Below are 20,908 nucleotides of genomic sequence, written 5' to 3'. Positions count from 1 at the left end.
AGAGCACATCTAGAGTACTGTGTACAGGTTTGGTCTCCTTATTTAAGAAAGGATAGAAGTGTGTTAGAAACAATTCAGAGAAGGGTGACTTGACTGATTCCTGGGATGAGGGGGTTATCCTATGAGGAAAGGTTGGAGAGGCTGGGCCTGTATCCATTGGAGTTTAGAAAAATGAGAGGTGATCTTATTGCGACAGATTAGATTCTGAGGGGACTTGACAGGGTAGATGCTGTGAGGTTGTTTCCCCTTATGGGAGAGACTAGAACTAGGGGGCACAATTTAAAAAAAGGGTCTCTCATTCAAGATGGAGGTGAGGAGAATTCTTTCTCTCAGAGGGTGGTCAGTCTGTGGAATTCTCTTCCTCAGAGAGCAGTGGAGACAGGGTCACTGAATATATTCAAGACTGAGTTAGAGAGATTTTTGATTGACGAGGGGGTCAAAGGGTACAGGGGATAGAGAGGAAAGTGGAGCTGAACCACAAACAGGTCAGCCATGATCTTATCAAATGATGGAGCAGGCTCGAGGGGCCGAATGGCCTACTCCTGCTCCTAAATTGTATGTACTTATGTCAGTGTGTTTGTATGACTGGGTGGCTATAAGATTTGTGTGGGTGAATTGGGTTTCTATTCATGGGGTCTGGCAGCAATACTGGGGAAACAGGGAGGGTTGTAGGGGCTGGAGGAGGTTGGAGACATAGGGAGTGTTGTAGGGGCTGGAGGAGGTTACAGAGATAGGGAGGGTTGTAGGAGCTGTACGAGGCTTTGGAGATAGGGAGTGTTGTTGGGGCTGGAGGAGGTTACAGAGATAGGTATGATTGTAGGGGTGGGGGGAAGTTGGAGGGATAGGGAGGGTTGTAGGTGGTAGAGGAGGTTACAGAGATAGGCAGAGTTTTAGGGGCTGGAGGAGGTTACAGCGATGGGGAGGATTGTGGGGGCTGGAGGAGATTGGAGAGTTAGGGAGGGTTGTTGCTGCTGGAGCAGGTTACAGAGATAGGGAGAGCTGTAGGAGCTGGAGGAGGGTACCGAGAAAGGGAGATTTTTTGGAGTCTGGGGGAGGTTATATAGATAGGGTTTTTTGTAGGGGTGTTGAGGATGTTACAGAGATAGTGAGAGTTGTAGGGGCTTGAGGAGTTTACAGAGATAGGGAGTGATGTAGGGGCAGGAGGACATTTCAGAGATAGGGAGTGTTGTAGGGGTTGGAGGAGGTTTCAGAGATAGGGAGGAGGTGAGGAGGCCATGGAAGGATTTGAAAAGCAGGATGGGGATTATAAAATCGATGTGTTGCCCGACCAGGAACCAATGTAGATCAGTGAGCAACAGGGGTTGCTGGGTACACGAGACTTTGTGTGTGTTAAGACACGGGGACAGCAGATTTTTGGATGTGTTTAAGTTTACGGAAGGAGAAATCTTTGGAATTCTCTCCCCCAGAGAGCTGTGGATGCTCCGTCGCTGAATCCATTCAAGACGGAGATGGATAGATTTTTGGGCGCTAAGCGATAAGGAGGGAAAGCGGAGTCGAGGTAGAGTATCAGCCATGATCGTATAGAATGGGGGAGGGAGACTCGAGGGGCTGAATGGCCTCCTCCTGCTCCTATTTCTGACATCCCTGTGAGGAAAGCAGATTGCCGAGAGGAATGTTGGAATAGTTACAGTCTGGAGGCAGCGAGGGGATGGATGTGGGATTCTGCACGTTCCAAAAGAGATGTAGCAAAAAAAGAATCCAAATGCAACACAACTTGACAATCAATCTTTATTGGGAACTTGCAACATTTTCCTTTCCCTCATTGCAGGTAGTTTCAGGGTTAGGATTCTCCGCTCAGTTTTCAGCCATGACACTTTGGATCCAGTTGTTGTAGTTACAAACTTTCACAAAGACGCTGGGATGATCCTCCATAGCACAGTCGTAACCCCAGGAAGTAATGCCTTGTAGCTCCCCATTACAGACCACAGGTCCCCCTGAATCTCCCTGCAGCAAAAAAGACATGGAGTGTAATTCGGAGTGAGATAGACAAAGTGATAATCGGATGGTCATCCGTAGCTCCCCCGGGATCCCGGTGTGGGACCCGAGCTCGCTGGGTGGTACTTTGTCCGCACAATCAGGAGGTTGCGGGTCTGAGTATCTGTCCAGAGACCCAAAGGACAAGGCTCAGTGCTGAGGGAGCGCTGCAATGTCGGAGGGTCAGTGCTGAGGGAGCGCTGCACTGTCAGAGGGTCAGTACTGAGGGAGTGCTGCACTGTCGGAGGATCAGTACTGAGGGAGTGCTGCACTGTCGGAGGGTCAGTACTGAGGGAGTGCTGCACTGTCGGAGGGTCAGTGCTGAGGGAGCGCTGCACTGTCGGAGGGTCAGTGCTGAGGGAGCGCAGCACTGTCGGAGGGTAAGTGCTGAGGGAGTGCTGCACTGTCAGAGGGTCAGTACTGAGGGAGTGCTGCATTGTCAGAGGTTCCGTACTAAGGGAGTGCTGCACTGTCGGAGGGTCAGTACTGAGGGAGCACTGCACTGTCAGAGGGTCAGTAATGAGAGCGCGCTGCACTGTCGGAGCGTCTGTACTGAGGGTGCGCTGCAGTGCCAAAGGATCAGTAATGTGGTAGAGATGCACTGTCGTAGGATCATACCGACGGAGTGCTGCACTGTCGGAGGGTCATACTTAGGGAGCGCTGCACTGTCGTAGGATCATACTGAGGGAACGCTGCACTGTCGGAGGGTAATACTGAGGGAGTGCTGCACTGTCAGAGGGTCAGTACTGAGGGAGCGGTGCACTGTCGTAGGGTCATACTGAGGGAGCGCTGCACTGTCGGATGGTCAGTACCTAGGGAGTGCTGCACAGTCGGAGGGTCAGTACCGAGGGAGTGCTGCACTGTCAGATGGTCATACTGAGGGAGCGCTGCACTGTCAGAGGGATAAAGGGGCCAAATTGCCTGCTCCTACGCACCATCAAATTCAGACATTCCCCATCCCTCAGGTAGAGGTAACCTCTGTCTCTCAGCTTGAGACACTTCCAATCGCTCATGGTTTGATTCATTCGGTCTCACCCTGTCGGGCCACTCTTACCTGGCATGTGCTCTGTCCTCCCTCCCAGTATCCTGAGCAGAACATGTTGTCCGTGAAGTAGGGTGGATAAGCTTTGCGGCAATCAGCATCAGGCAGGATGGGATGATTCAGGCACTGTAGGACTTCGGGATATTGTACTGATGGGGAAAGAAATGAGTCAGCACAGTCCGATCCAAACGTGAGTCTCCTGCTCCCACGTGCAAGCGACTTAATCAATAGTCTTGCTTACTGAGTGTTGTGTACAGAGCTCTGGTTAAAGCATACACTGGGCATTGAATCCAGGTCTGCTCGCCAAGACACAAAGAGATGTTGGGTTACTGTAGTCAGGATGGTGAAGAACCTCGTGGCCAGGAGAAGGAGAGCTCAATATGAAACACTGGTGGCCGTCTAGAGAACTGACAATGTGCAATTGGCAGTGGGACATCCCTTGAGGTAGAAGGGATTAAATTGACAGGCATTTGCCAATCGGCAATTGAACTCTGAATGAGCTCAGCATTTATATCAATGAGAGGTTGCCCTGTTAAAGGGACAGGCCAACTTAATCAGCAGCAGAATAACTCATTGTCCCCATGCGTAGACGGCTATTAACACCACCTTAATAACAACAGCATACTTGAATTTATATAGAACTGTTAACTTTATAAAACATCAAGCTGCTTCATAAGAGCATGAACAAGCTAAATTTGGCATCGGGCTACATAAGGAGATATTAGGGACAGATGACCCAAAGCTCAGTTGAAGGGGTCCGTTTTAAGGAGTATTTTAAAGGGGGAGAAAGAGAGAGAGGTGGAGAGGTTTAGGGAGGGAATTCCAAAGCTTAGGGCCCTAGGCAGCTGAAGGCACGGCCGCCAATGGTGGTGCGATGGGAATCGGGGGATGCTCAAGAGGCCGGAATTGGAGGAGCGCAGAGATAGAGCCATAGAACCATAGAACACTACAGCACAGAAAACAGGCCATTCGGCCCTTCTAGTCTGTGCCGAAATATTATTCCACTAGTCCCATTGACCTGCACCTAGTCCATAACCCTCCAGACGTCTCCCATCCATGTATCTATCTAATTTATTCTTAAAACTTAAGAGTGAGCCCGCATTTAACATGTCAGATGGTAGCTCATTCCACACTCTCACCACTCTCTGAGTGAAGAGGTTCCCCCTAATGTTCCCCCTAAACCTTTCCCCTTTCTCCCTAAAGCAATGCCTTCTCGTGTTTATCTCTCCTGATCTAAGTGGAAAGATCCTACTCGCATTTACTCTGTCTATACCCCTCACAATTTTGTAAACTTCTATCAAATCTCCCCTCATTCTTCTACGCTCCAAGGAATAAAGACCTAACCTGTTTAATCATTCCCTGTAACTCAACTCCTTAAGACCCGGCAACATCCTAGTAAATCTTCTCTGCACTCTCTCAATCTTACTGATATCCTTTCTGTAGTTAGGCGACCAGAACTGCACACAATACTCCAAAGTTGGCCTCACCGATGTCTTATACAACCTCACTATAACATCCCAACTCCTATACTCAATACTTTGATTCATGAAGGCCAGTATGCCAAAAGCTTTCTTTACAACCTTGTCTACCTGTGACGCCACTTTCAGGGAATTATGTATCTGAACTCCCAGATCCCTTTGTTCCTCCGCACTCCTCAGTGCCCTACCACTTACTGTGTATGTCCTACCTTGGTTTGAACTTCCAAAATGTAACACCTCACACTTTTCCGCATTAAATTCCATCTGCCATTTCCTGGCCCATTTTTCCAGTTGGTCCAGATCTCTCTGCAACCTTTGAAAGCCTTCCTCGCTGTCCACAACACCTCCAATCTTAGTGTCATCAGCAAACTTGCTGATCCAATTCACCACATTATCATCCAAACCATTGATATAGACAACAAACAACAATGGTCCCAGCACAGATCCCTGAGGCACACCACTAGTCACAGACCTCCAGTCTGAGAAGCAATCATCCACTACCACTCTCTGTCTTCTCCCACACAGCCAATTTTGAATCCAGATTACAACCTCCCCATGGATACCAAGTGTCTGAACCTTCTGAACTAACCTCCCATGTGGGACCTTGTCAAAGGCCTTACTAAAGTCCATGTAGACAACATCCACAGCCTTTCCTTCATCGGCTTTCTTGGTAACCTCCTCGAAAAACTCTACAAGGTTTGTTAAACACGACCTACCACGCACAAAGCCATGTTGACTATCCTTAATCAGCCCTTGGCTGTCCAAATAATTATATATCTGATCTCTCAGAGATCTCGGAGGGTTGTAGGGGCTGGAGGAGATTACAGAGAAAGGGAGGGTTGTAGAGGCTGGAGGAGGCTACAGGGATAGGGAGTGGTGTAGGGTCTGGAGGAGGTTACAGAGATGCGGACGGTTGTCAGGGCTGGAAGAGGTTACAGAGATAAGGATTGTTGTAAGGCCTGTAGGAGTCTACAGAGATAGGGAAGGTCGTAGGGGCTGGGGGAGGTCACAGAGATGGGGAGGGTTGTAGTGGCTGGAGGAGGTTGCAGAGATAGGGAGTGTTGTAGGGGCCAGAGGAGGTAACAGAGATTGTGAGTGTTGCAGGGGGTCGAGGAGTTTACAGAGATAGGGAGTGTTGTAGGGGCTGGAGAAGGTTACAGAGTTTGGATTTGTTGTAGAGGCTGGAGAAGGTTACAGAGATAGGGAGTGTTGTAGGGACTGGAGGAGGTTACAGCGATAGGGAGGGTTGTACGGGCTGGAGGTGTTCACAGAGATGGGGAGGGTTGTAGGGGCTGGAGGTTTTCACAGAGATGGGGAGGGTTGTAACTGCTGGAGGAGGTTACAGAGATGGGGAGGGTTGTAGGGGCTGGAGGAGTTTACAGAGCTAGGGAGATTTGTAGCTGCTGGAGGATGTTGCAGAGATACGGAGGGTTGTATGGGCTGGAGGAGGTTACAGAGATAGAGTGAGTTGTGGGGTTTGGAGGAAGTTACAGAGATGGGGTTTGTTGTAGGTGCTGGAGGAGGTTATAGAGATAGGGAGTGTTATAGGGGCTGGAGGAGGTTACAGAGATAGGGAGTGTTGTAGGGACTGGAGGAGGTTACAGCGATAGGGAGGGTTGTACGGGCTGGAGGAGTTCACAGAGATGGGGAGGGTTGTAGGGGCTGGAGGTGTTCACAGAGATGGGGAGGGTTTTAACTGCTGGAGGAGGTTACAGAGATGGGGAGTGTTGTAGGGGCTGGAGGAGGTCACAGATATGGGGAGGGATTTAGGGGCTGGAGCTGTTCACAGAGTTGGGGAAGGTTGTAACTGCTGGAGGAGCTTACAGAGATAGGGAGGGTTGTAGGGGCTGGAGGATGTTACAGAGATACGGAGGGTTGTATGGGCTGGAGGAGGTTACAGAGATAGAGTGAGTTGTGGAGTTTAGAGGAAGTTACAGAGATGGGCAGTGTTGTAGGGGCTGGAGGAGGTCACAGAAATATGGAGGGTTGTAGGGTCTGGAGGAGGTTACAGAGATAGGGAGTGTTGTAGATGCTGGAGGAGGTTACAGAGATAGGGAGGGTTGTGGGGTCTGGAGGAAGTTACAAAGATAAGGAGAATTGTAGTGGCTGGAGGAGGTTACAGATATGGGGAGGGATGTTCGGGCTAGAGGAGGTTACAGAGATAAGGAGGGATGTAGGGGCTGGAGGAGGTTACAGAGATAGGGAGTTTTGAAGGGGCTGGAGGAGGTTACAGAGATCAGGCAGGTTGTAGGGGCTGGAGGAGGTTACAGCGATAGGGAGGGTTGTTGGGACTAGAGGAGGTCACAGAGATTGGGAGGGTTGTAGGGGCTGGAGGTGTTCACAGAGATGGGGAGGCTTGAGCTGCTGGAGGAGGTTACAGAGATGGGGATGGTTGTAGGGGCTGGAGGATGTTACAGAGATAGGGAGGGTTGCAGGTGCTGGAGGAAGTAACAGAGATAGGGATGGTTGTGGGTGTTCGAGGAGGTTACAGAGATGGGGAGTGTTGTAGGGGCTGGAGGAGGTTGAAGAGATAGGGAGGTTTGTAGGTGCTGTATGAGGTTACAGAGTTAGGTTGGGTTGTAGCGGCTGCAGGAGTTTACAGAGATATGGAGTGTTTTAGTGTCGGGTGGAGGTTACAGAGATAGGGAGTTTTGTAGGGGCTAGAGGAGGTTACAGATTGAGAGTGTTGTAGGGGTTGGAAGAGGTTATATAAATAGGTTGGGTTTTAGGGGCGGGAGGAATTTGGGTGTTAGTGAGTGTTGTAGTTGATGGAGGAGGTTACAGAGATACGGTGGGTTGTTTGGGCTGGAGTAGGTTGCAGAGAAAGGCAGTGTTGTCGGGGCTGTAGGGGGTTATCAAGATATGGAGGGTTGTAGGGTCTGGAGGTGGTTACAAAGATAAGGAGAATTGTAAATGCTGGAGGAGGTTACAGAGATGGGGAGTGTCGTAGGGGCTGGAGGAGTTCACAGAGATAGGGAGAGTTGTAGGGGCTGGAGGAGGTTACAGAGATAGGGAGAGTTGTAGGGGCTGGAGGAGGTTACAGAGATAGTGAGGGGTGTAGGGATTGGAGGAGGTTACAGAGATAGGGAGAGTTGTAGGTTCTGGAGGACGTTACAGAGATAGGGAGGGTTGTAGGGGCTGGAGGAGGTTACAGAGAAAGGGAGAGTTGTAGGTGCTGGAGGAGGTTACAGAGATAGGGAGGGTTGTAGGGGCTGGAGGAGGTTACAGCGATAGGGAGGGTTGTAGGGGCTGGAGGAGGTCACAGAGATGAGGAGGGTTGTAGGGGCTGGAGGTGTTCACAGAGATGGGGAGGGTTGTACCTGCTGGAGGAGGTTACAGAGATGGGTAGGGTTGTAGGGGCTGGAGGATGTTACTGAGATAGGTAGGGTTGTAGGGGCTGGAGGATGTTAGAGGGTTAGGGAGTTTTGTAGGTGCTGGAGGATGTTACAGAGATACGGAGGGTTGTTTGGGCTGGAGGAGGTTACAGAGATAGAGTGAATTGTGGGGGTTGGCGGAGCTTACAGAGATGGGGAGTGTTGTAGGGGCTGTAGCTGGTTGAAGTGATAGGGAGGCTTGTAGGTTCTCGAGGAGATTTCAGAGATGGGGACGGTTGGAGGGGCTAGAAGAGGTTACAGTGATGGGGAGTGTTGTAGGTGCTGTAGGACCTTATAGAGATAGGTTGACTAGTAGGGGCCTGAGTAGGGTACAGAGATAGGGAGTGTTGTAGGGGCTGGAGGAGGTTACAGAGATAGGGAGGGTTGTAGGTGCTGGAGGATGTTGCAGAGATAGGGAGTGTTGTAGGGGCTTGAGAAGGTTACAGTGTTTGGGAGTGTTGTAGGGGCTGGAGAAGGTTACAGAGATAGGGAGTGTTGTAGGGGCTGGAGGAGGTTACAGCGATAGGGAGGGTTGTAGGGGCTGGAGGAGGTCACAGAGATGAGGAGGGTTGTAGGGGCTGGAGGTGTTCACAGAGATGGGGAGGGTTGTACCTGCTGGAGGAGGTTACAGAGATGGGTAGGGTTGTAGGGGCTGGAGGATGTTACTGAGATAGGTAGGGTTGTAGGGGCTGGAGGATGTTAGAGGGTTAGGGAGTTTTGTAGGTGCTGGAGGATGTTACAGAGATACGGAGGGTTGTTTGGGCTGGAGGAGGTTACAGAGATAGAGTGAATTGTGGGGGTTGGCGGAGCTTACAGAGATGGGGTGTGTTGTAGGGGCTGTAGCTGGTTGAAATGATAGGGAGGCTTGTAGGTTCTCGAGGAGATTTCAGAGATAGGGACGGTTGGAGGGGCTAGAAGAGGTTACAGAGATAGGGAGTGTTGTAGGGGCTGGAGGAGGTTATAGGGATAGGGAGGGTTGAAGGGGCTGGAGGAATTTTAAAATCAATATGTTGCTAACCAGGAGCCAATGCTGGTCAGTGAGCACCAGAGATGATAGGTGAGTGGGACTCAGTGCGAGTTAAGACACGGGCAGCAGAGGTTCGGATGACCTCAAGTTTACGGAGGGTAGAACGTGGGAGAACAGTCAGGGATTTGTCGGAATAGCCGCATCTGGGGGCAATGCTGGATTGGATGAGGGTTTCAGCAGTAGCTGAGATGAGACGAAACGGGGTCGGGGTGAAGCCGGGCAATGTTGCGGAGGTGGAAATAGGAATGGTTTGACAGTGAGCCAATCTGGGGGTCAAACATGTCCACCCCCACACACACATTTCAGTATAACTGTGATCATACCTGCCGCTCCCAGGAGCAGGGTGAAGAGGAAAGCCTACATCTTACAGCTTATCCCAGCGCAGGTAATGATCCCAGTGAAGCCCCTGTCCTTTTTATATGTGGCTTAAAGTGACAATCCCAGCAATCGTACGTGGCCAATGATTATTGATCTCCAAGGCCTCATTTGAGAAGCGAATTCTGGAAGGAGAGACGCTTGTAGCTGTTGACCTCAGGTCTGTATTGATACGTTGTCCAGGCACAAACCCTGAATCATTCACATTACTGGACAATCAATCTCCATTACTGGACAATCAATCACCATTACTGGATAATCAATCACCATTACTGGACAATCAATCTCCATTACTGGACAATCAATCACCATTACTGGACAATCAATCTCCATTACTGGACAATCAATCTCCATTACTGGACAATCAATCACCATTACTGGACAATCAATCACCATTACTGGACAATCAATCTCCATTACTGGACAATCAATCTCCATTACTGGACAATCAATCACCATTACTGGACAATCAATCTCCATTACTGGACAATCAATCTCCATTACTGGACAATCAATTGCCATTACCGGACACTCAATAATCATTCCTGGACACGTCCACCCTATACGTCAATTACGACAGAAACTTGAATTCTGATAGCGCCTTGGACAAAGTGAAATGTCCCCCCACCACCGAGGTGCTTCGCGGGGATGTGATGAGGCAAAAAGGTGCAGCCCACAAGGGATGGAGAGTCGCTGTGTGACACATCTACCGTGAGTGTCCGCAGCTCGAGGAACTCCAGCTCAGAGACTAATGAGCTGGAGTCCGGGCTTTGGACTCTGCGATGCATCTAGGGTGCAGGAGGTGGAGAGGTGTGGTCACCTGGATTGTGTTGTCCCCAGAGGCGGTCACAGCCCTTAGGCTGGAGTCCTCTGATTGGGTCAGTGCTCAGGGCTGGAGGGCGTGACTGCGGGTGAGGCAGGCTTTGGGGCCGAGGAGGTAGTAGTGGGGGGGTCCTGTTCCCTTTGCACTTGTCCAACAGGCTCGAGGCCCTTGCAGCTGGTCAGGATGAAAGTGGGGGCTGCAGTGCTGACCAAGGCATCATGATGCAGGAAGCCATTCAAGTGGAGGGAGGTGGGGTGTAAATAGGAATGTAATGATCGTGGGTGGACTGTTTGGTGAGGAGAATGGAGAGAGTTCTCTGTGAACGGTTGTGTTGCCTGCTCGGTTCCAGGCTTAAGGGCAGCTCCTCGGGTCTGGAGAGGAACCTGGAGTGGGAGAGGAAGGACCCAGTGGTCGTGGTCCGCGTGGGTACCAATGGCATCGGCAGGACTTCTGAGGGAGTATGAGCAGTTGTGGCTTAAACTGAAAAGCAGAACCACAAAGGCACTAATCTCTGGGTTACTATCTGAGCCGCGAGCACGTTGGAATGGGGCAAATAAGGTCAGGGAGTTTATTATTCATGATAATAATAATAGCAACAATGAGAAAATAATGGGGAATACGGAAATGGTAGACGCATTAAACAGATATTTTGTGTCTCTCTTCAGTGTAGAAAACACAAATAACATCCCAGGAATGCTTGTAAATCGAGTGGTGAAAGGGAGGGAGGAACTTACACAGTTTTAGTCACCAGAGAAAGGGAACTGAGAAAATGATTAAAATTAAAAGCTGACAAGTTCCCAAGTTCTAATAGACTTCATCCTCGGGTCTCAAAAGAAGTAGCTGCTGAGATAGGTGACGCATTGGTTGTAATTTTCCCTAATTCCCTAGATTCAGGAAAGGTCCCATGAGATTGGAAAATAGTAAATGTGTCTCCTCTATTCAGGAAAGGAAGGAGACAGAGAGCAGGAAACTGCAGGCCAGTTAGCTTAACATCTGTCAGAAGGAAATGTTAGAATCTATTATTAAGGGGGTTATTGCAGGGCACTTGGAAAAATGTGAGGCAGAGTCAACATGGTTTTGTGAAAGGGAAATTGTGTTTGACAAATTTATTGGAGTTCTTTGAGGATGTAACAAGCAATGTGGACAAAGAGGGAACCTGTAGATGTGGTGCACTTGGATTTCCAAAAGGCATTTGATAAGGTGCCAGTTCAAAGGTTGCTACACAAGGTAAGAGTTGATGGTGTAGGGGGAGGCATGGATAGAGGATTGGATGGCTCACAGGAAGTAAAAGGTAGGGATCAATTTTTTTCATTTTAGGGTTATCAGGATGTAACTAGCGGAGTGCCATTGACATCAGTGCTGGGACCTCAACTACTTACAATCCATATCAATAGCTTGGATGAAGAGACCAAAGGTATGGTTGCTAAATTAGCCGATGGCACAAAGATAGGTAGGAAAGTAAGTTGTGAAGAGGACATAAGGAGTCTGAAAAGCATTATCGACAGGTTAAGTGAGTGGGCAAAAAATTGTCAGATGGAGTATAATGTAGGAAAATGTGACCTTGTCCACTTTGGCAGGAAGAATAGAAAAGTAGCATATTGTATAAATGGAGAGAGATGACGGAACTCTGCAGTGCAGAGGGATCTGGGTGTCCTGGTGTATGAATGACAGAATGTTTGTCTGCAGGTACAGCAGGTGATTGGGAAGGCAAATGAAATGTTGGCTTTTATTGCAAGGGGAATGGGATATAAAAGTAGGGATGTTTTTCTACAGTTGTGCAGGGTGTTGGTGAGAGCACATCTGGAGTACTGTGTACAGCTTTGGTCTCCTTATTTAAGAAAGGATAGAAGTGTGTTAGAAGCAATTCAGAGAAGGGTGACTTGACTGATTCCTGGGATGAGGGGGTTATCCTATGAGGAAAGGTTGGACAGGCTGGGCCTGTATCCATTGGAGTTTAGAAGAATGAGAGGTGATCTTATTGCGACAGATCAGATTCTGAGGGGACCTGACAGGGTGGATGCTGAGAGGATGTTTCCCCTTGTGGGAGAGACTAGAACTAGGGGGCACAATTTAAAAAAAGGGGTCTCTCATTCAAGATGGAGGTGAGGAGAATTCTTTCTCTCAGAGGGTGGTCAGTCTGTGGAATTCTCTTCCTCAGAGAGCAGTGGAGACAGGGTCACTGAATATATTCAAGACTGAGTTAGAGAGATTTTTGATTGACGAGGGGGTCAAAGGGTACAGAGGGTAGAGAGGAAAGTGGAGCTGAACCACAAACAGGTCAGCCATGATCTTATCAAATGATGGAGCAGGCTCGAGGGGCCGAATAGCCTACTCCTGCTCCTAAATTGTATGTACTTATGTCAGTATGTTTGTATGACTGGGTGGCTGTAAGATTTGTGTGGGAGAATTGGCTTTCTATTCATGGGGTCTGGCAGCAGTACTGGGGAAACGGGGAGGGTTGTAGGGGCTGGAGGAGGTTACAGAGATAGGGAGGGTTGTAGGGGCTGGAGGAGGTTACAGAGATAGGGGGGGTTGTAGGGGCTGGAGGAGGTTACAGAGATAGGGAGGGTTGTAGAGGCTGGAGGAGGGACCAGATATAGGGAGTTTTGTAGGGGCTGGAGGAATTTTAAAATCAATATGTTGCTAACCAGGAGCCAATGCTGGTCAGTGAGCACCAGAGATGATAGGTGAGTGGGACTCAGTGCGATTTACGACACGGGCAGCAGAGGTTCGGATGACCTCAAGTTTACGGAGGGTAGAACGTGGGAGAACAGTCAGGGATTTGTCGGAATAGCCGCATCTGGGGGCAATGCTGGATTGGATGAGGGTTTCAGCAGTAGCTGAGATGAGACGAAACGGGGTCGGGGTGAAGCCGGGCAATGTTGCGGAGGTGGAAATAGGAATGGTTTGACAGTGAGCCAATCTGGGGGTCAAACATGTCCACCCCCACACACACATTTCAGTATAACTGTGATCATACCTGCCGCTCCCAGGAGCAGGGTGAAGAGGAAAGCCTACATCTTACAGCTTATCCCAGCGCAGGTAATGATCCCAGTGAAGCCCCTGTCCTTTTTATATGTGGCTTAAAGTGACAATCCCAGCAATCGTACGTGGCCAATGATTATTGATCTCCAAGGCCTCATTTGAGAAGCGAATTCTGGAAGGAGAGACGCTTGTAGCTGTTGACCTCAGGTCTGTATTGATACGTTGTCCAGGCACAAACCCTGAATCATTCACATTACTGGACAATCAATCTCCATTACTGGACAATCAATCACCATTACTGGATAATCAATCACCATTACTGGACAATCAATCACCATTACTGGACAATCAATCTCCATTACTGGACAATCAATCACCATTACTGGACAATCAATCTCCATTACTGGACAATCAATCTCCATTACTGGACAATCAATCACCATTACTGGACAATCAATCACCATTACTGGACAATCAATCTCCATTACTGGACAATCAATCTCCATTACTGGACAATCAATCACCATTACTGGACAATCAATCTCCATTACTGGACAATCAATCTCCATTACTGGACAATCAATTGCCATTACTGGACACTCAATAATCATTCCTGGACACGTCCACCCTATACGTCAATTACGACAGAAACTTGAATTCTGATAGCGCCTTGGACAAAGTGAAATGTCCCCCCACCACCGAGGTGCTTCGCGGGGATGTGATGAGGCAAAAAGGTGCAGCCCACAAGGGATGGAGAGTCGCTGTGTGACACATCTACCGTGAGTGTCCGCAGCTCGAGGAACTCCAGCTCAGAGACTAATGAGCTGGAGTCCGGGCTTTGGACTCTGCGATGCATCTAGGGTGCAGGAGGTGGAGAGGTGTGGTCACCTGGATTGTGTTGTCCCCAGAGGCGGTCACAGCCCTTAGGCTGGAGTCCTCTGATTGGGTCAGTGCTCAGGGCTGGAGGGCGTGACTGCGGGTGAGGCAGGCTTTGGGGCCGAGGAGGTAGTAGTGGGGGGGTCCTGTTCCCTTTGCACTTGTCCAACAGGCTCGAGGCCCTTGCAGCTGGTCAGGATGAAAGTGGGGGCTGCAGTGCTGACCAAGGCATCATGATGCAGGAAGCCATTCAAGTGGAGGGAGGTGGGGTGTAAATAGGAATGTAATGATCGTGGGTGGACTGTTTGGTGAGGAGAATGGAGAGAGTTCTCTGTGAACGGTTGTGTTGCCTGCTCGGTTCCAGGCTTAAGGGCAGCTCCTCGGGTCTGGAGAGGAACCTGGAGTGGGAGAGGAAGGACCCAGTGGTCGTGGTCCGCGTGGGTACCAATGGCATCGGCAGGACTTCTGAGGGAGTATGAGCAGCTGTGGCTTAAACTGAAAAGCAGAACCACAAAGGCACTAATCTCTGGGTTACTATCTGAGCCGCGAGCACGTTGGAATGGGGCAAATAAGGTCAGGGAGTTTATTATTCATGATAATAATAATAGCAACAATGAGAAAATAATGGGGAATACGGAAATGGTAGACGCATTAAACAGATATTTTGTGTCTCTCTTCAGTGTAGAAAACACAAATAACATCCCAGGAATGCTTGTAAATCGAGTGGTGAAAGGGAGGGAGGAACTTACACAGTTTTAGTCACCAGAGAAAGGGAACTGAGAAAATGATTAAAATTAAAAGCTGACAAGTTCCCAAGTTCTAATAGACTTCATCCTCGGGTCTCAAAAGAAGTAGCTGCTGAGATAGGTGACGCATTGGTTGTAATTTTCCCTAATTCCCTAGATTCAGGAAAGGTCCCATGAGATTGGAAAATAGTAAATGTGTCTCCTCTATTCAGGAAAGGAAGGAGACAGAGAGCAGGAAACTGCAGGCCAGTTAGCTTAACATCTGTCAGAAGGAAATGTTAGAATCTATTATTAAGGGGGTTATTGCAGGGCACTTGGAAAAATGTGAGGCAGAGTCAACATGGTTTTGTGAAAGGGAAATTGTGTTTGACAAATTTATTGGAGTTCTTTGAGGATGTAACAAGCAATGTGGACAAAGAGGGAACCTGTAGATGTGGTGCACTTGGATTTCCAAAAGGCATTTGATAAGGTGCCAGTTCAAAGGTTGCTACACAAGGTAAGAGTTGATGGTGTAGGGGGAGGCATGGATAGAGGATTGGATGGCTCACAGGAAGTAAAAGGTAGGGATCAATTTTTTTCATTTTAGGGTTATCAGGATGTAACTAGCGGAGTGCCATTGACATCAGTGCTGGGACCTCAACTACTTACAATCCATATCAATAGCTTGGATGAAGAGACCAAAGGTATGGTTGCTAAATTAGCCGATGGCACAAAGATAGGTAGGAAAGTAAGTTGTGAAGAGGACATAAGGAGTCTGAAAAGCATTATCGACAGGTTAAGTGAGTGGGCAAAAAATTGTCAGATGGAGTATAATGTAGGAAAATGTGACCTTGTCCACTTTGGCAGGAAGAATAGAAAAGTAGCATATTGTATAAATGGAGAGAGATGACGGAACTCTGCAGTGCAGAGGGATCTGGGTGTCCTGGTGTATGAATGACAGAATGTTTGTCTGCAGGTACAGCAGGTGATTGGGAAGGCAAATGAAATGTTGGCTTTTATTGCAAGGGGAATGGGATATAAAAGTAGGGATGTTTTTCTACAGTTGTGCAGGGTGTTGGTGAGAGCACATCTGGAGTACTGTGTACAGCTTTGGTCTCCTTATTTAAGAAAGGATAGAAGTGTGTTAGAAGCAATTCAGAGAAGGGTGACTTGACTGATTCCTGGGATGAGGGGGTTATCCTATGAGGAAAGGTTGGACAGGCTGGGCCTGTATCCATTGGAGTTTAGAAGAATGAGAGGTGATCTTATTGCGACAGATCAGATTCTGAGGGGACCTGACAGGGTGGATACTGAGAGGATGTTTCCCCTTGTGGGAGAGACTAGAACTAGGGGGCACAATTTTAAAAAAGGGGTCTCTCATTCAAGATGGAGGTGAGGAGAATTCTTTCTCTCAGAGGGTGGTCAGTCTGTGGAATTCTCTTCCTCAGAGAGCAGTGGAGACAGGGTCACTGAATATATTCAAGACTGAGTTAGAGAGATTTTTGATTGACGAGGGGGTCAAAGGGTACAGAGGGTAGAGAGGAAAGTGGAGCTGAACCACAAACAGGTCAGCCATGATCTTATCAAATGATGGAGCAGGCTCGAGGGGCCGAATAGCCTACTCCTGCTCCTAAATTGTATGTACTTATGTCAGTATGTTTGTATGACTGGGTGGCTGTAAGATTTGTGTGGGAGAATTGGCTTTCTATTCATGGGGTCTGGCAGCAGTACTGGGGAAACGGGGAGGGTTGTAGGGGCTGGAGGAGGTTACAGAGATAGGGAGGGTTGTAGGGGCTGGAGGAGGTTACAGAGATAGGGGGGGTTGTAGGGGCTGGAGGAGGTTACAGAGATAGGGAGGGTTGTAGAGGCTGGAGGAGGGACCAGATATAGGGAGTTTTGTAGGGGCTGGAGGAATTTTAAAATCAATATGTTGCTAACCAGGAGCCAATGCTGGTCAGTGAGCACCAGAGATGATAGGTGAGTGGGACTCAGTGCGATTTACGACACGGGCAGCAGAGGTTCGGATGACCTCAAGTTTACGGAGGGTAGAACCTTCTGACTCAATGGCGAGTGTGCTATGAACTGAGCCACAGATGACACCTCCAATTGGCAGTGGAACATCCCTTGAGGTAGAAGGGATTAAATTGACAGGCATTTGCCAATCGGCAATTGAACTCTGAATGAGCTCAGCATTTCGATCAATGAGAGGTTGCCCTGTTAAAGGGACAGGCCAACTTAATCAGCAGCAGAATAACTCATTGTGCCCACGCATAGACTGCTATTAACACCACCTTAATAACAACAGCATACTTGAATTTATATAGAACTGTTAACTTTATAAAACATCCCAAGCTGCTTCATAAGAGCATGAACAAGCTAAATTTGGCATCGGGCTACATAAGGAGATATTAGGGACAGATGACCCAAAGCTCAGTTAAAGGGGACGTTTTAAGGAGTATTTTAAAGGGGGAGAAAGAGAGAGAGGTGGAGAGGTTTAGGGAGGGAATTCCAGAGTGTAGGGCCCCAGGCAGCTGAAGGCACGGCCGCCAATGGTGGAGCGATGGGAATCGGGGGATGCTCAAGAGGTTGGAATTGGAGGAGCGCAGAGATCTCGGAGGATTGTAGGGTTTCGAGTAGGTTACAGAGAAAGGGAGGGTTGTAGGGGTGGGAGGAGTTTACAGAGATAGGCAGGGTTGTAGGGGCTGGAGTAGGTTACAGAGATAGGGAGTGTGGTAGGGGTTGGAGGACGTTACAGAGATATGGAAGGTTGTAGGGGCTGGAGGAGGTTATAGAGATGGGGTTGTAGGGACTGGAGGAGGTTACAGAGATAGGGTTGTAGGGCTCGAGGAGGTTACAGAGATCATGATGTTTGTAGTGGCTTGAGGAGGTTACAGAGATGTGGTTGTAGGGCTTGAGGAGGTTACAGAGATCAGGAGGGTTGTTGGGGCTGGAGGAGGTTACAGAGAAAAGCAGGGTTGTTGGGGTGGAGGAGTTTACAGAGATAGGGAGGGTTGTAGGAGCTGGAGGAGGTTACGGAGATAGGATTATTTGGAGGGGCTGGAGTAGGTTACAGAGATAGGGATTGTGGTAGGGGTTGGAGGAGGTTACAGAGATCGGCAGGGTTGTAGGGGCTGGAGGTGGTTATAGAGATGGGCTTGTTGGGGCTGGAGGAGGTTACAGCGATAGGGTTGTAGGGCTTGAGGAGGTTACAGAAATCAGGATGGTTGTAGGGGCTTGAGGAGGTTACAGGGATGGGGTTGTAGGGGCTTGAGGAGGTTACAGAGATGTAGTTGTCGGGGCTGGAGGAGGTTACAGAGATAGGGTTGTAGGGTTTGAGGAGGTTACAGAGATCAGGATGGTTGTAGGGGCTGGAGGAGGTTACAAAGATAGGGAGGGAAAAGGCATGGAGGGATTTTAAAACAAAGGTGTTATTGCTAAAATCAAGCTTAATTGGGTCTGGGTGTGGGGCTGTGAGCACAGGTTTTGGGACTAATGTGGAGAGACTGGAGAAGCTGGGATTGTTCTCCTTAGGGCAGAGAAGGTTAAGGGGGAGATTGAATCGAGATGTTCAAAACCATGAGGGGTTTGGATAGAGTCAATAAGGAGAAACTGTTTCCAGCGGCAGGTGGGTCGATAACCAGAGGGACTCAGATTGAAGAGAATAGGGAAAAGAACCAGAGGGGGAGATGAGGAGAATTATTTTTTTTGACACAGCGAGTTGTTGTGATCTGGAAGGCGCTGCCTGAAAGGGCGGTGGAAGCAGATTCAATAGGAACTTTCCAAAGGGGGAATTGGAGAAATACTTGAAGGGAGTGAAATTATAGGGCTATGTGGGAAAGAGCAGGGGGAGAGTGGGGACTCATTAGATAGATCCTTCAAAGAGCCGGCACATTTCTAGTAAATGTCTGCAATTGTCTCCAAAGCTGGGACAGGTCTCCAGGGAGCAGTGATGTCTACATTTCAGTTATGCCTGGAAAGTGAAGTATTATTGCTTGATCGCACATTCCAACACCCCCCACTGCCCTCCCACCCACCATCCCCTCAAACCAGCGCAGTATTCATTCAGGTTCTAACCAACAGCCCCCAACCCCAACTCGCCTTCCTGCTCCCCCCTCCACCAACCCCTCACCACCCCGGCCCTCCTTACCTCCGTTAATCACGAGATTCCCCCATCCAGAGGTGATGCATCCAGTCCCGGCTGTGGCACACTGGCTGGGCAGAGGGATGGGCCTGACGTACCGGTCGAATTTGGCGGGCCAGGCGAGTTTGAGCAGCATGATGTCGTTGTTGAAGTTCATGTGGTCGAACCTGGGGTGCACGATGGCCGAGGCCACTTGGATTCGCTGCTCCGTCCCCTCGGGGTGAGAGAGGTTGTGTTCGCCCAGATGCGCCACGAGGATGCTGGCCCTGGGCAATCAGAGGAGAAGTGCTCAACACTGTCATTTCCCCACTTCCTGTTTCCCGGAAGCCGCCGAATGGTTATCGCGCAGCTGGAGGCCATTCAGCCTGTCGTGTCCCTGTTGGCCCTCTGAAAGAGCAACTCACCTAAACCCATCCCCCCTGTCCTTTCCCCGTAACCCTGCAAATGTTTCCCCTTCGGATAACAACCTGATTCCCTTTCGAAAGCCTCGATTGAACCTGCCTCCCTCAAACTCTCGGGCAGTGCATTCCAGATCCTAGCCACTCGCAGGGTGAAAAAGCTTCTCCTCATGTCTCCGTTGCTTCTTTTACTAATCCCCTTAAATCTGTGCCCCTCTGGTTCTCGATCCTTCCCCCCAATGGGAACGGTTTCTCCCTCTCTACCCAGTCCAGACCCCTCGTGATTTTGAACCCCTCTATCAAATCTCCTCTCCACCTTCTCTTCTCCAAGGAGAGACATACATACAAACATACACAAACATACAAACATACACAAACATACAAACATACACAAACATACATACAAGCTTACATATTCCCCAAGGAGAACAGTCCCAGCTCCTCCACTCTCTCCACATTAATTGAAGTTCCTCATCCCTGGATCCATTCTCATGAATCCTTACTGCTCTCTCTCTAATGCCTTCACATCCTTCCTAAAGTGTGGTGCCCAGAGCTGGACACAATCCTCCAGCTGAGGCTGAAGCCCGTGTTTTGTATCTGCTGCTCCTCTTTGGCTTGCTCCTTCCTTTCACTTTGACCCCTGTTTTAATCATTAATTTTGGGTCCTTCCTGCCAACAAGAATAAGAAAAGAATGTAGAGGAGGCCAGTGTCAAACTGCCCCCTCACTACCCGGGCATTAGTCATCTGGAGTTTTGCCTTTTTTTGGAGGTTTTTGGGGGATGATGAAGTTTCTATATAGCGTTTTTGGAGGGTGAGTGCACATATTGTGATACAGAAAGTATGAGAAATGTCTGCAAGAGAACCCTTATTACTCCATCATTGTTTATATGTGTGCGCTGTAAGATTGTATGCTTGGACATCTGTATGTTCATGTTTTTGTCTCTGTATCATTCAGTGTTGATCTGTGTATGATTGTATATGTTTGTATGTATGTTTGTCTATGTTTGTATGTTTATGAGTGTTTGTGTGTGTTTGTGACTGTTCGTATGTTTGTGAATGATTGTCTGTATGTTTGAGTATATTCGTGTGTGTTTGTATGTATGTTTGTGTATATTTGTGTGTGTTTGTATGTATGTTTGAGTATGTTTTTATGTATGTTTGTCTATGTTTCTATGTTTGTGCATGTTTGTGAGTGTTCGTATGTTTGTGCATGTTTGCATGTTTGTGCATGCTTGTATGTATGTTTGTATGTTTGTGTACGCTTGTATGTATGTTTGAGTGTGTGTGTATGTTTGTGTATGTTTGCATGTATGCATGCTTGTGTATGTTTGTTGGTCTTTGTATGTTCATGCATGTCTGTGTATGTATGTATGTATGTTTGTGAGTGTTGGTATGTTTATGTATGTTTGTGAGTGTTTGTATGTTTATGTATGTTTTTATGTTTGCTTGTTGGTGTGATCATCTCTGGACTTACGGTTGGTAACAATGAGCAGCTGACACTATCCAATGGTCGTTTATCAGGGAGCCCCCACACCAGCGATTCCCATTATAGGTCAGAAAAACCTGCCAGGGCATAGAGTGAGGATAACAATTCTGGCCGTTAATGATCTTCACATTCGCAGGAGCAGCAGCTGAGTAAAGAAAAATACAGAGAGTGAGGGTCATCAT

General features: G+C 48.6%; 1 protein-coding gene across 1 annotated transcript; it reads right to left on the bottom strand.

The window, feature by feature from the left end:
* Positions 1–1,815: 1,815 nt before the first annotated feature.
* On the bottom strand, positions 1,816–20,908 carry LOC144671610 (trypsin-like). Its single transcript, XM_078533626.1, has 4 exons — positions 20,715–20,908; positions 18,848–19,107; positions 3,050–3,186; positions 1,816–1,965 (listed from the first exon to the last, which is right to left on the bottom strand). The coding sequence occupies exons 1-4, from the start codon at positions 20,906–20,908 to the stop codon at positions 1,816–1,818; spliced, it is 741 nt and encodes a 246-aa protein (XP_078389752.1).

Source organism: Cetorhinus maximus, chromosome 33, assembly GCF_964194155.1.
Source record: "Cetorhinus maximus chromosome 33, sCetMax3.hap1.1, whole genome shotgun sequence".
Classification (NCBI taxonomy): domain Eukaryota; kingdom Metazoa; phylum Chordata; class Chondrichthyes; order Lamniformes; family Cetorhinidae; genus Cetorhinus; species Cetorhinus maximus.
The sequence above is the reverse complement of the archived record's forward strand: the minus strand, read 5'-3'. Positions and strand labels throughout refer to the sequence as shown.